Raw genomic sequence first — 13,259 nt, 5'->3', positions numbered from 1 at the left:
GTATTAGGATGTAGACAGACAATCATGTGACGTATTAGGATGTAGACAGACAATCATGTGACGTATTAGGATGTAGACAGACAATCATGTGACGTATTAGGATGTAGACAGACAATCATGTGACGTATTAGGATGTAGACAGACAATCATGTGACGTATTAGGATGTAGACAGACAATCATGTGACATATTTTGAAGTAAACAGACGATCATGTGACGTGTTTGGAAGTGGAAGTAGATAGGCAATCATGTGACAAAAATAACACCCATTAAATTAGAATTTGAGTGCTTTAACGCACACATTACAATGCGTTTAATTATTTACTTGGGCACCAACTATATAGGGGAGGGGGCTGGGATTATTTTGAAATTGGAGCTAAAAAAGGTTTGCTCCTTTTAAGATTACAAAGAGAAAAAAAGTTTGATTTGATACATTAAAAAGATTGAAAGAATCCAAAATTAATGCATGTGTATTTTTTGAATTTCTTCATAATTATATAATAAAAGTGATTGTGATGTATTAAGTTGTTGTTTTGTTTCAATCTGCATACATAACAGCTAATATTGCTTTATTTTATTAAACTTATTAATGATCACACCAAAAATACTTAATTATCTCCCTTTATTAAGTGGGCAATCAAGATATTTTGCTGATATTTGACATGCATTAGATCTGTATCCTTCTTATCAATTAAAAGATGGACTGCTGTACAGGATGAATGATCAAATTTTATAAACCAATATAGATAACAACGGGTGAAGAAATCACAAATACTAACACTTTATTTTCAAAACGAATGAAATATTCACAATGCCATTGGAAAATTAAAAAATAAATTCAAAAATATTAAAGAGTTATTAAACTTTGATATAACGGATATGAAATGTTTTGAAAAAAAATTTTGCCTTTCATACTAGGTAGGCTGAAAAAATAAACTGTTTTATATTTTACCATGGGGAATAAAATAGGTTAGGCTACAAACCAGCCGCCGCGCTATTTCTAATTTGAAACTAATTTCTGCGTAACCCGATTTAAATGGGGCAGGTAGGAAAAGGAACACACGTGTACTAGATAGTGTCAACGAAATAAGACAGAGCTATAAATATCTTAATTGTGGAATAACAGTTAAACATTAACATAATCTATTTGTTTATCTTTTAAAGTTAATCCGTTTCAATCGGTTTGCAAAAACAGTCTGCTTTTATTACTTCCGGTAGACAACCATTCGGATCACATCCATTCGGAACTCCAAGTGAAAATCTCCGTGCGGACGTGTCACTGATAACACTGATGATATATTTTAACAGGTACGTGAGATAAACGACATATTATCTATACTGTGTTGGTATGGTTACAGGATGCTACAACAGCTCATTATGTTTCTGAGACTACCGAGCCATGACACTGACAGCCCAATGTGTTTGGTCGGGGACGTCCTACGGTCCTGCATATTCTTAAAATCTGAATATGACAATTTTGTTGTGATTGGAAAAATCAAATTATTATGATAGGTAAAAGCAAACTATGTATATTGGTTTCATATCAATCTGTCAATAATCTTTCGAACAGCAAAATATATGGGGGGTCGATATAAACATAACACAGTGTTATGTTTATATCGACCCCCATATATTTTATACATACATTACTATTGTAACGTGTCCCTGTGACAGGGACTTGTCTGTCAAAGGTCAGTACATGTACATACACCACAGGGGCATGTCTAGTCTTATATTAAAAAATGGCCAGAGATACCTATATATATTGACAATATATACTACATAGGTATTTCTGGCTATTTTTTAACAATATATATAGGTATTTCTGGCTATTTTTCAATATAAGACTAGACATTCAACACGGCGAGAAACTTTTGACAGGCGCCGTGAATGTAATAAGCGAGATATTAATGACAAAAAAAGCAACATTGTGTATGAAAATATTTTACTTTGATTGCTTAAATATTTTAATCAAGGCCCTCTGCACCTATTTTTTTTAGTGATCTTCAAACTTGGCAACTCTAAACCATTTGTTCCAACATAATTGCTATGAAGGACGCTGAGAAAGGGAGCCCGAAATGAGAATTCTTATGTATAATTGGATATTACTTTCCCTGATAATATTTTGTTGTGATTTCTTTATAATAGTTAATGGTTCTCTGGCCCTCTTATCAAGATTTGTGAGTACACATGTTATTATATTGCTATTGTAGTATTCACCAAGCCCCAGGGTAAAATTCTTTAAGTCAAAATTTCAGGCCTGGCTTATATGAAATTATACCTTTACAGACATGGAGGTATACATATGATTTGACAAATTCTGAAATGTGTGTCGGACTCAAGTAGGAAGACGCAAGAGCAAAAAGACATGCAGTGATCAATCTATACACCATGCAGTCCCAGGTTATGGACTCTATATGGGACCCATAGAAATTCTAAAAATATGGAAAATATACTAGTGGGACCCATAGATTAAGAATAAACCTATAGGAAAATGACCAATTCAAATATATATGTAGGTGTATCACTGGACATGAAATTAAATACAACCTTTGGACAAGTAGTATATATCATGTCTGTGTATGAACATAGCTTAAGTAAGTACTGGTATGTAGTATTTACAAAGTGTATGAATGTACGATAGGTTGTCCAGCCTTTAGTGTCATTTGCTAACCCTGTGGCATGTGGTTATATTTGAGTATTCATTATTCCGTAATGAAATTGCTTAATATTCAAAGGTTTCATGTTGCAAGATTGTCTTCCTATTGGCCTGTTATTTTTGGTGCAAGAAATATCTGTCCATATACATGTAGGTAGTTAACTATAGACTGTTGTTTGTGTTGTAGGATGAGATCTAGTAGATGGGTTACTATAGACTGTTGTTTGTGTTGTAGGATGAGATCCAGTAGATGGGTTACTATAGATTGTTGTTTGTGTTGTAGGATGAGATCCAGTAGATGGGTTACTAGAGACTGTTGTTTGTGTTGTAGGATGAGATCCAGTAGATAGGTTACTATAGATTGTTGTTTGTGTTATGGGATGAGATCCAGTAGATGGGTTACTATAGATTGTTGTGTGTGTTGTAGGATGAGATCCAGTAGATGGGTTACTATAGACTGTTGTTTGTGTTGTAGGATGAGATCCAGTAGATGGGGTACTATAGATTGTTGTTTGTGTTGTAGGATGAGATCTAGTAGATGGGTTACTATAGACTGTTGTTTGTGTTGTAGGATGAGATCCAGTAGATGGGTTACTATAGACTGTTGTTTGTGTTGTAGGATAAGATCCAGTAGATGGGTTACTATAGATTGTTGTTTGTGTTGTAGGATGAGATCCAGTAGATGGGTTACTATAGACTGTTGTCTGTGTTGTAGGATGAGATCCAGTAGATGAGGTACTATAGACTGTTGTTTGTGTTGTAGGATGAGATTCAGTAGATGGGTTATACTATAGACTGTTGTTTGTGTTGTAGGATGAGATCCAGTAGATGAGGTACTATAGACTGTTGTTTGTGTTGTAGGATGAGATCCAGTAGATGAGGTACTATAGACTGTTGTTTGTGTTGTAGGATGAGATCCAGTAGATGAGGCTGCGTTACTATGGACCACGTATACTATTGATACTCTGTGTACTTACCATCGCCATAGTTATAATCATGGACCACAGTCACCACCAACACCATCACCATGACCACAACATGATGACCACCACATCAGCTGATCATCAGGACCACAGTATTGCTCATGACCGACATAACCACTTTTCCCACTCAGGTCATCAGAATGCTAAACACCATTCGATAGAGCATGTAAGTGTATTAATTGATGTAGCCAATCACAGTTTAAATTGTAAATCATGCAAATAGTTCAATAATAATAACTTTGCATGACTGCATGTTCACTTTTATCCTATTCGTACAACATCACTTTGTTGTAAGAAGAACGAAATGGCCAATTGTCAGCCATCTTGGATTTCATGGTCAGAGTTGGTTTTCATTATTTCTTTAAAATTTCTTTTTAGAAATTTCTAAAATGAATTTTTACTTAGGCTCCTGATGAATCCTTGTTGTGAAATTTTTTTCTTTTCTTTTTCCTTTTTTTTTTTTTTTTTTGTGTGGGTAGAAAAAACAATATGGACACCTGGACAGTTTTAGGCAGCCATCTTGGATTTCAGGATAGGATTTTAATCAATTTTTTTAAAGCATTAGGAAAATATATCATCGATTATTGTCAAATTAATAAAGTTAATATTTTAAATAAAGTTTGTAATTTAGATTTAAGCAAAAGCACACTTGATTGTAGGTTAAAATTAAACTGGAAAATTGCAGTGTTAACATTTTATGTTATATAAAGTATGATTTGTATAGTCTCCTGTTACAATCTGATAAGAATATTAAAATCAGTTGTAACATAGATTTATTTACTACCTATTAGGCCTGAATGTTAAAACATGCATATATACAAACAGGGAGCCACACAACAGCTGATTTTAGTCAGATAGGATCAGGTTACAAAACATTTTATGCTCAAAACATTTAAACCACACCCAGATACCTGGTATAACTTTTTTGTGCAGTTATTATTTTCTCATAGGTGCTGACTAATTCTAGATGGAAACTCATTACTTTGACATGAATTACAAAACAGGTTTAAACCCTCAAACAGCAAGCTTGGTTTTGATCACAATCTACTGGTACATGTATGTGATATACCAGTAAGTGGGTTGTGATAATCATTTACCTCTATGTGGGCTGTGATCATCATTTACCAGTAGATGGGTTGTGATCATCATTTACCAGTAAGTGGGTTGTGATCATCATTTACCTGTAATTAAGTGGGTTGTGATCATCATTTACAAGTAGATAGGTTGTGATCATCATTTACCAGTAAGTGGGTTGTGATCATCATTTACAAGTAGATGGGTTGTGATCATCATTTACCAGTAAGTGGGTTGTGATCATCATTTACCTGTAAGTGGGTTGTGGTCATCATTTACCTGTAATTAAGTGGGTTGTGGTCATTGTTTACCAGTAAGTGGGTTGTGATCATCATTTACCTATAAGTGGGTTGTTGTCAACATTTACCAGTAAGTGGGTTGTGATCATCATTTACCGGTAAGTTGGTTGTGATCATCATTTACCTGTAAGTGGGTTGGGATCATCATTTACCAGTAAGTGGGTTGTGATCATTAACTAGTAGTTGGGTTGTGGTCAACATTTACCGGTAAGTGGGTTGGGATCATCATTTACCAGTAAGTGGGTTGGGATCATCATTTACCAGTAAGTGGGTTGTGATCATTTACTAGTAGTTGGGTTGTGATCATCATTTACTAGTGAGTGGGTTGTGATCGTCATTTAACTGTAAGTGGGTTGTGGTCATCATTTACCAGTAAGTGGATTGTGGTCATCATTTACCTGTAAGTGGGTTGTGATCATAATTTACCTGTTAGTGGGTTGTAGTCATCATTTACATGTAGGTGGGTTGTGATCATCATTTACCAGTAAGTGGGTTGTGGTCATCATTTACCAGTAAGTGGGTTGTGATAATTTACCAGTAGTTGGGTTTTATCATCCAGTTTACTAGTTGAGTGGGTTGTGATCATCATTTAACTTTGTTGTCATCATTTACCTGTAAGTGGGTTGGCCGGTCATCATTTACTGTCATGGGTTGGGTCATCATTTACCTGTAAGTGTGGGTTGTGAATCATCATTTACCTGTAGAGTGGGTTGTGATCATCATTTACCTGTAAGTGGGTTGTGATCATTTACCAGTAGGTGGGTTGTGGTCATAATTTACCTGTAAGTGGGTTGTGGTCATCATTTACCTGTAAGTGGGTTGTGGTCATCATTTACCTGTAAGTGGGTTGTGGTCATCATTTACTAGTAGTTGGGTTGTGATCAACATTTTCCTGTAAGTGGGTTATGATCATCATTTACCTGTAAGTGGGTTGGGATCATCATTTACCTGTAAGTGGGTTAATGTTGTGATCATCATTTACTTGTAAGTGGGTTGTGATCATCATTTACCTGTAATCTGTTGAGAAACTGTTTCTGTTTCTGTTTCAAGTTGGCTAGGCTGAAAAAAAAATCTTTAAACCCTCAACTTTGACAACTCAGATCTATCCGTAATGTTCTTTGTTTGATTATATATCATTATAATTGTTTTCTTTTACAGCATCCAATGTATTTTAATTTCAACTGGAGAGGGACAGTGCTTTTTGAATCATTTACATTGGATGCAAAAACAGGTAAGTCAGTTTAAAGGTCAACTGAATTATTCAAGGTATATATAGTTTGAAGGTCAACTGATATTCAATCTTATAGTTAAGGGGCAGTTTGAAGCAGCTGTAGTTGATATATGTCATACATTTGTGTCTATCTGTTACACTTTGTTACAGTCTGTGTAGACATGTACTGAAATAGTTTATAATCTATTTTTAGCCCAGATATATTCAGGGATAGACACAAAGATAAATATCTTATTATTGTTTCTCACACTCTCGACAGATCAACAAAAGTATTAAAATGTGTAGTGATTGACATCCACATCAATTAACTTTTCACAGAGTTTAGTAGGAGGCCAGGTGGTCTAGTTGTAGCTAGGACGTACGACTTTGTGACCAAGGGGTCGCTAGTTCAAGTACAGGCAAGGGTGCTGTGTTGGATCCTTGAACAAGAAACTTTACTTTGTTGTGTTGTGTTGTGATGTAATTGAGTATGTGGTAGGGCAGTGCAAGAAATGTTGTGTGTAAGCTGTTAATGCTGAAATGATGGCTCCGGCTGTTTTCTCCACAAGGAGTTGAGAAAGATATTGGCTGACATTGCTAAAGGCTCAATAACTATGGATGATAATTTGTGAACCTTTTTGAGACAGCTATGTTGCTGTGACATAGTGGTATATAAAATGCCAAATTCTTATTCTTATTGTAGTTCATATGACTCCATCATCAGAAACCCATGAAACTCTGCTCTGTCATGTACACAAAGCACAGAGCCGAGTCTCCCAGGTTTCTGAGGATGCTATAACCTATAAAAATGTAAGATTGTGTCAGCTTTATTGTCTTTCCATAATATGGTGTTTCTCTAGAACAACATTCATTAGATCTTTCTCAAATTTCATTTGCTTCTTTCCCTTGTTGTTGTAGATATGAAATACCACTTTTGTGTGATCAATTCAAAATTCAGCATCATTTGTAACATCAAAATGATTGTCATGTGTTTATCTCAAATGTCCATCATTGTTCTCAGTCAAGGTAAATGTCTAAGTCTTAAATTCTATATTTCTTTAAATTTGATGTAATTGTACATCATTTAATAGAACAAATTTGTGATTAGAACTCATGTTCATCTGTTGATAAAAAAAAAAAGATCATCAAATGTCGGTATTTTTTGTAGGAATTTTTTGCCTGATCCTGATGACCATTGTGATTGGGGTCCTTTATGAAGCGGTCAAGTATCTCCGCCAGTACATTCACAGGGATATCGCGATTACAGAGTAGGTTATCCTGGTTTTAATTAGACAAGGGCAGTCACATGTCAAGGCAATCCTATGGTGTTTAGATACAAAAAAGCCTCAGTGGCACCTCATAGTCAGGCATTTTATTGGTGAGGGAGGCAGTCTCCTTACCAAGAAAGTCGGATAACTTAAAGATATGGATTAAAATTTGCTGGACAATTGTACATACCGTATTTGACCTAATAAGGGCGCCCCTACCTTTTTTCAAGGAAATAAATCTTTGACTGAGTGTCAAAATGGTGTCAAAATGGTGTTCAAAAGTAATAATTCATGTGAAATATTTTGCTACTTTATGTGTTCAATTTTCTTTAGCAAATTAAGTAACTGGAACACATGTTTTCGCCACATTTTGTGTATTCCTACAGGCTACAGATGACATGTCAGTGCAAAGAGCACCCAAAACTAAACACACATACAAATAATAACGTACCATCTTTATTTGAAGATAAAGTAAAGACTTCATTCTTGTTGATAAATAACTTTTGTTCAGAACAGAAAGCTAGTAAAAGACATTGTAAATCAATTATTAGGTCAAACAAAACGATGTCTGATATGATCTGGGAAATCACCTGTTTCTATAAATAGAACACAAAGAGTTCCATTTGAACATAAATGGTGGAACCCACGTTCTCTGGTCTAAAGATCAGCTGGCATGGTTTACAAGTTTACAGGAGTATTCAAGTGATGTTTAAGCTTTATATATGATAATGAATAGATATCTTCATCTGGAATATTTTTATGACTGAATATTTTACCGTTTCCACAACCTTGGGTGTTCTGCTATAAGGTATAGTCTGTTTCATAAAACTTCAGAATAACTAATCTTAATAAGGGCGCCCCCCCACTGTCAATTACCCGCGCCCTGTGCCCTTATTAGGTCAAATACGGTATATGTGGAACTTAGAGAGTATTGTCACCTGAATATTTTATAACATTGGTCTTGAAACATTTCACAAGCTATAAATACAGAAAGATTTTTTTTTTGAAGACCATTTCCTGGGCACACTACTACACTGAAATCACACTATAATTGCATAACAAGAAAACACTTTGAAACTCTCTCTCAGTTAACATGGATATCTGTGAAAGTAGACCACACATACTTATCAGCAGCACTTTGCCATTACAGACCAGCTGAACCAGAGACTAGTGACACAACACGCCTTCTAGCTGACACCTACGAACAAATCAGGTCACACATACAATATATACCTACTCATTCTAAATGCTCTCCTGTCAGTCCAACACTACTCTACATTCCTTTCCATTCTCTCTCCACACCCAAACCTTTGCCTTTCTCTAAGTCTTTCTACATGTATACACTACCTGTTTGTCCATCTGTCTGTCCTACATCTACACTCTGTCTCTCCCTCTATCTCTGTCCGACACCTACACATTCTGTCTCTCTATCTCTGTTCTACACCTAAACACTCTGTCTGTCCTCTGTCTGTCCTACACCTACACACTCTGTCTGTCTCTCTATCTCTGTCCTACACCTACACACTCTGTCTCTCTATCTCTGTCCTACACCTACACACTCTGTCTCTCTATCTGTCCTACACCTACACACTGTCTCTCTATCTCTGTCCTACACCTACACACTATGTCTCTCTATCTCTGTCCTACACCTACACACTCTGTCTGTCTCTCTATCTCTGTCCTACACCTACACACTCTGTCTCTCTATCTCTGTCCTACACCTACACACTCTGTCTCTCTATCTCTGTCCTACACCTACACACTATGTCTCTCTATCTCTGTCCTACACCTACACACTCTGTCTGTCTCTCTATCTCTGTCCTACACCTACACACTCTGTCTCTCTATCTCTGTCCTACACCTACACACTCTGTCTCTCTATCTCTGTCCTACACCTACACACTCTGTCTCTCTATCTCTGTCCTACACCTACACACTCTGTCTGTCCTCTGTCTGTCCTACACCTACACACTCTGTCTGTCTCTCTATCTCTGTCCTACACCTACACACTCTGTCTGTCTCTCTATCTCTGTCCTACACCTACACACTCTGTCTCTCTATCTCTGTCCTACACCTACACACTCTGTCTGTCCGTCTCTCTATCTCTGTCCTACACCTACACACTCTGTCTGTCCTCTGTCTGTCCTTTTCCTACACACTCTGTCTCTCCATCTCTGTTCTTCACATTCACACCCTCTCTCCTTCTCTGTCTGTCCTACACCTACACACTCTGTCTCTCCCTCTCTGTCTGTCCTAAACCTACACACCCTCTGTCTCTGTCTCTCTCTGTCTCTCTGTCTCTCTCTCTTCTACATTTAGTTAACACCTACAATTTGTCTTCTGTTTCTCATACAGCTTCAAACAATACCAACACCTACAAATTCTCCGTCTCTGTAACACTTACAGACAATATTATAAAAAAAACAAGTCTGTACTACATCTGCAGAGAGCACTTACAAACTCACTGTCTTGTCAACACCTACTAAGTTTACTCACTGAAGAACTGTTTTTATTTCACAATTAAAAAATATAGGAACTGCTGAGGTTGTATCAATGTTACAAGTACTATTTGACCTTAATCAGCATTAGACAGCGTAAGTTTGCTGTTTGCTTTAAAATTTTGATTTAAGGCCATGATCAAGACTAAATACATTAAAATGACCTCTTAATCTCATAGTATGACATTTGACCTTGTTGTTCACAGATACTCTATAAGGAGCAGAGAGCACTTGTTACAGACATTGCTATACGTGGTCCAGATGGTTTGTAGCTACATCCTCATGCTGGTGGTGATGACCTACAATGTCTGGGTGGTAGTCACCATGTTGGTGGCTCTGGGGGGAGGCTTTTTCGTCTGTGGATGGAAGGTTCACCAGCTCGGTAGTCTGGACATTGAGGCCTCCTGTCAGAACGAGTGCCACACCTCCCCTCTCAAACAGGAACTGGGACGTAGTGAGTTCCGTGAGTCTGAGCTGGAACCTCTGAGAGAGGGCATGGAGACCAACCTTGATCTTGACACCAACAACACAAGGGAGACGAAAATCTAGAGTCGCCAGTATCGTGTTTGTCTAACCAGAACCACATGCATATTTGTAACAAACAAGGATCTTCGACTAGTTTTTTGGTAACTTAAGGGAGCGTATATAAAGCTGATGATATGATATTGTATAGATAATACTATAGAAAAACACCCTTGTTTGGATTTAATTGTAAATCATACTGCGTATTGGTGAATTATGGAGATTATGTGAGGATAACACTGCAAATACATGTACATATTGTTGTTTGGACTCTTCTGTGTAATCCCACCTCTGATCATATTGTCAAGTCGTGTTGTGCCACAGACTTCGCTGGTTTTGTAATGAAATATTTGATTGGTTGTTCTTTATATAACAAGGCACCAGCTGATTGGCTGATCAAATCAGGTGCTGACACCGTCCTACCCTTGCCATATACATTTATATCTAGTATCTCTGCAGTTGGCAGTTTAATTATTCTCAGATAATCTATGATTAAAGGGAACTGAGCCTGACATTCTGTCATTCTTTTCAGCATAAGTATGATGTAAAAGTGGGTTTGATGAACTATTTGTGATTTCATTTTGTCACTTATGACCAGCCAGCCTGCTTACATTTGTTACGACATACTAAATGTATGAACACAATATGCCACTTGCCAAGAACAGGAATGTATATACTCAGTAATGAGGTTTTCTAGTTCGTTGTAAATGTGTTTGTTAGCCGATTTCACATTCTGAAATGAAATTGGTGTATCGTTTGTATGTTTTGTTGTGTTTGTTAACAAAAGTACACAAAAATGTTCTACACAATTAGATAACTTGTTGGTGCAATCTGTTATAGTTTTGTATACCTGTCTTTAACTGTATATAGACTTGAAAAAATTCTGTTTATTTTATTTTATAAGATGTTTTTCTCTGTAATTTGCTTTTATATTTATGTTTGTATGTGAACCAAGAGGTAATTGAAAGTTAGGCTGTGATTGCTTTTTAGGCTGAGAGTTAACTGCAAGTTTACGCAGGGTTTATAGTCTCCAAAGAATTAATTGATCGTTGCTTGGTTGAGTCTGCTAAAAATGGAATGGATGTTGTGAGAGTTTATTAGTTTTTGCATTGTCAAGGTTATACTGAGAGTTGATTGGTTGTTTCTGGTTTAAGGCTTCTGAGAATTGACTGATTGAGTCTATACTGGAGGTTCGTTGGTTGTTGCTAGTTGGGTAATTTATAGTGAACAGAACTAATGCTCCTTGATGTATATTTACATTTGCTCCGCATTTCCCCATTGACACAATGCTAAGAGGCAGTTGCCACCATACGCCTATAACACCCAGTGCCTCAGGCTATAACACCCAGTGGGTCATGGGACATTAAAAAAGGTGGGATTTTTTTGGTTGCTTCAGTTTTTTTATGGAAATGGTAAGACAATGTAAATATAAGTATTGAACAGTGGTTTTAATGTTGTTATAGTTGCACATGGAATGGGAACCTGTTTGGGTTCCCATGCTACATTTGCCCACCATACATCTTGCTGCCATATCGACTATAACAACATTAAAACCACTGTTTATTGCTTAAATATGTTATGAGTTTGTTCATTGACCATTAATTTGTTATGCATTCCTAATATTTTACAAAAGGTTATTTAATGAATTGTCAGGGGATGCAATGGTAACACACTTGCCTTTCTTCTTAGTGAGTGGGATTTGATTCCCGATCGGATTTGAAAATGTATGGGAGTAATCTTCCTAACCACATAGGTTTTCCAGTGTATTCCAGTTTTCTCTGACAGTTACACTCCTTGTTTGTTTTATCTGGGCCATAAAGAGGGATTAATAAAGTTAACATACTTGAAATTGTTGTAATGTTTATAAAGTTTATATTTAAAAGTATATTTTCTTGAAACACATGTGATAACATAGTAGAAAACAATGCGGAATGATATTTAATAAGCAAGGTAATACTTGTGTCTAAAGGTGTAGAACTTTGTAAAAGTGTCAAATGTTGCATGCATGCTAAATTGATTTCTTTGGTTGTCCTGTGATTGTTGTAAACCTGTATTATCATACAATAATTAACAGGGGTTATTAATTAAGTATTCTACAAGTCTTACACCATTAATATTAACTTGTACATGAACATTGTATGATGTACATGTAGTTACTTTTATTAGGCATAAATACTCAGTATTAATGAAGTCAAATACAGATATTATCCATAAATTTTGAATTTGAAGGTTTGATGTAAATATAAATCTAAATCATTATTTATTCTGAGGAAGAATTATAAGTGATTTTTTTTTTCCTGTTCCTTGAAAAAAATATAATTGCGTATTATTAAAGGGAAAGTATTTATTCCTGCTACATTGAATGTTTCACACCAACTGATAGTCATTTTATTGGCATGATTCAATATTTCTAGTCATTTGAATACAACATTATAAATTCAGTTAAACTTCATTATCTCGAACTCTGATAACTCATTTTGAGTCAGATGATAAGTGTAGCATGGCGTAGTGCAATCAACCTCAGGTATCTGACGTTATTCTTGAGTAAAATTACATGGGTTAGTAAATTTTATATAAAATATACTCGCTGTTACCTCGAATACTCCAGATGTCTGAAAGTTTTTCAAAACCCCACCGACTTTCAGATAAAGAAGTTTGACTGTACTTTCAGAATATTGTAGTTTGAATATGTTTTTTCAATCGACATGCCTACAAACCTGCACTTAATTTTAGAACATTTTATGATG

At 36.0% G+C, this 13,259-nt stretch overlaps 1 protein-coding gene across 2 annotated transcripts; it reads left to right on the top strand.

Moving 5' to 3' along the window:
• The first annotated feature begins 1,233 nt into the window (after positions 1-1,233).
• On the top strand, positions 1,234-13,259 carry LOC117326018 (high affinity copper uptake protein 1-like). Of its 2 annotated transcripts, XM_033882588.1 has the most exons (6): positions 1,234-1,307; positions 3,568-3,807; positions 6,173-6,245; positions 7,393-7,492; positions 8,643-8,705; positions 10,197-13,259. In XM_033882588.1, the coding sequence occupies exons 2-6, from the start codon at positions 3,583-3,585 to the stop codon at positions 10,537-10,539; spliced, it is 804 nt and encodes a 267-aa protein (XP_033738479.1). In that variant the 5' UTR covers positions 1,234-1,307; positions 3,568-3,582; the 3' UTR covers positions 10,540-13,259. The 2 variants fall into 2 exon arrangements, with proteins under 2 accessions (XP_033738479.1, XP_033738480.1); XM_033882589.1 differs by lacking the exon at positions 8,643-8,705.

Source organism: Pecten maximus, chromosome 4 (genome assembly GCF_902652985.1).
Source record: "Pecten maximus chromosome 4, xPecMax1.1, whole genome shotgun sequence".
Lineage (NCBI taxonomy): Eukaryota > Metazoa > Mollusca > Bivalvia > Pectinida > Pectinidae > Pecten > Pecten maximus.
This window is presented reverse-complemented; position numbering and strand designations above follow the sequence as displayed.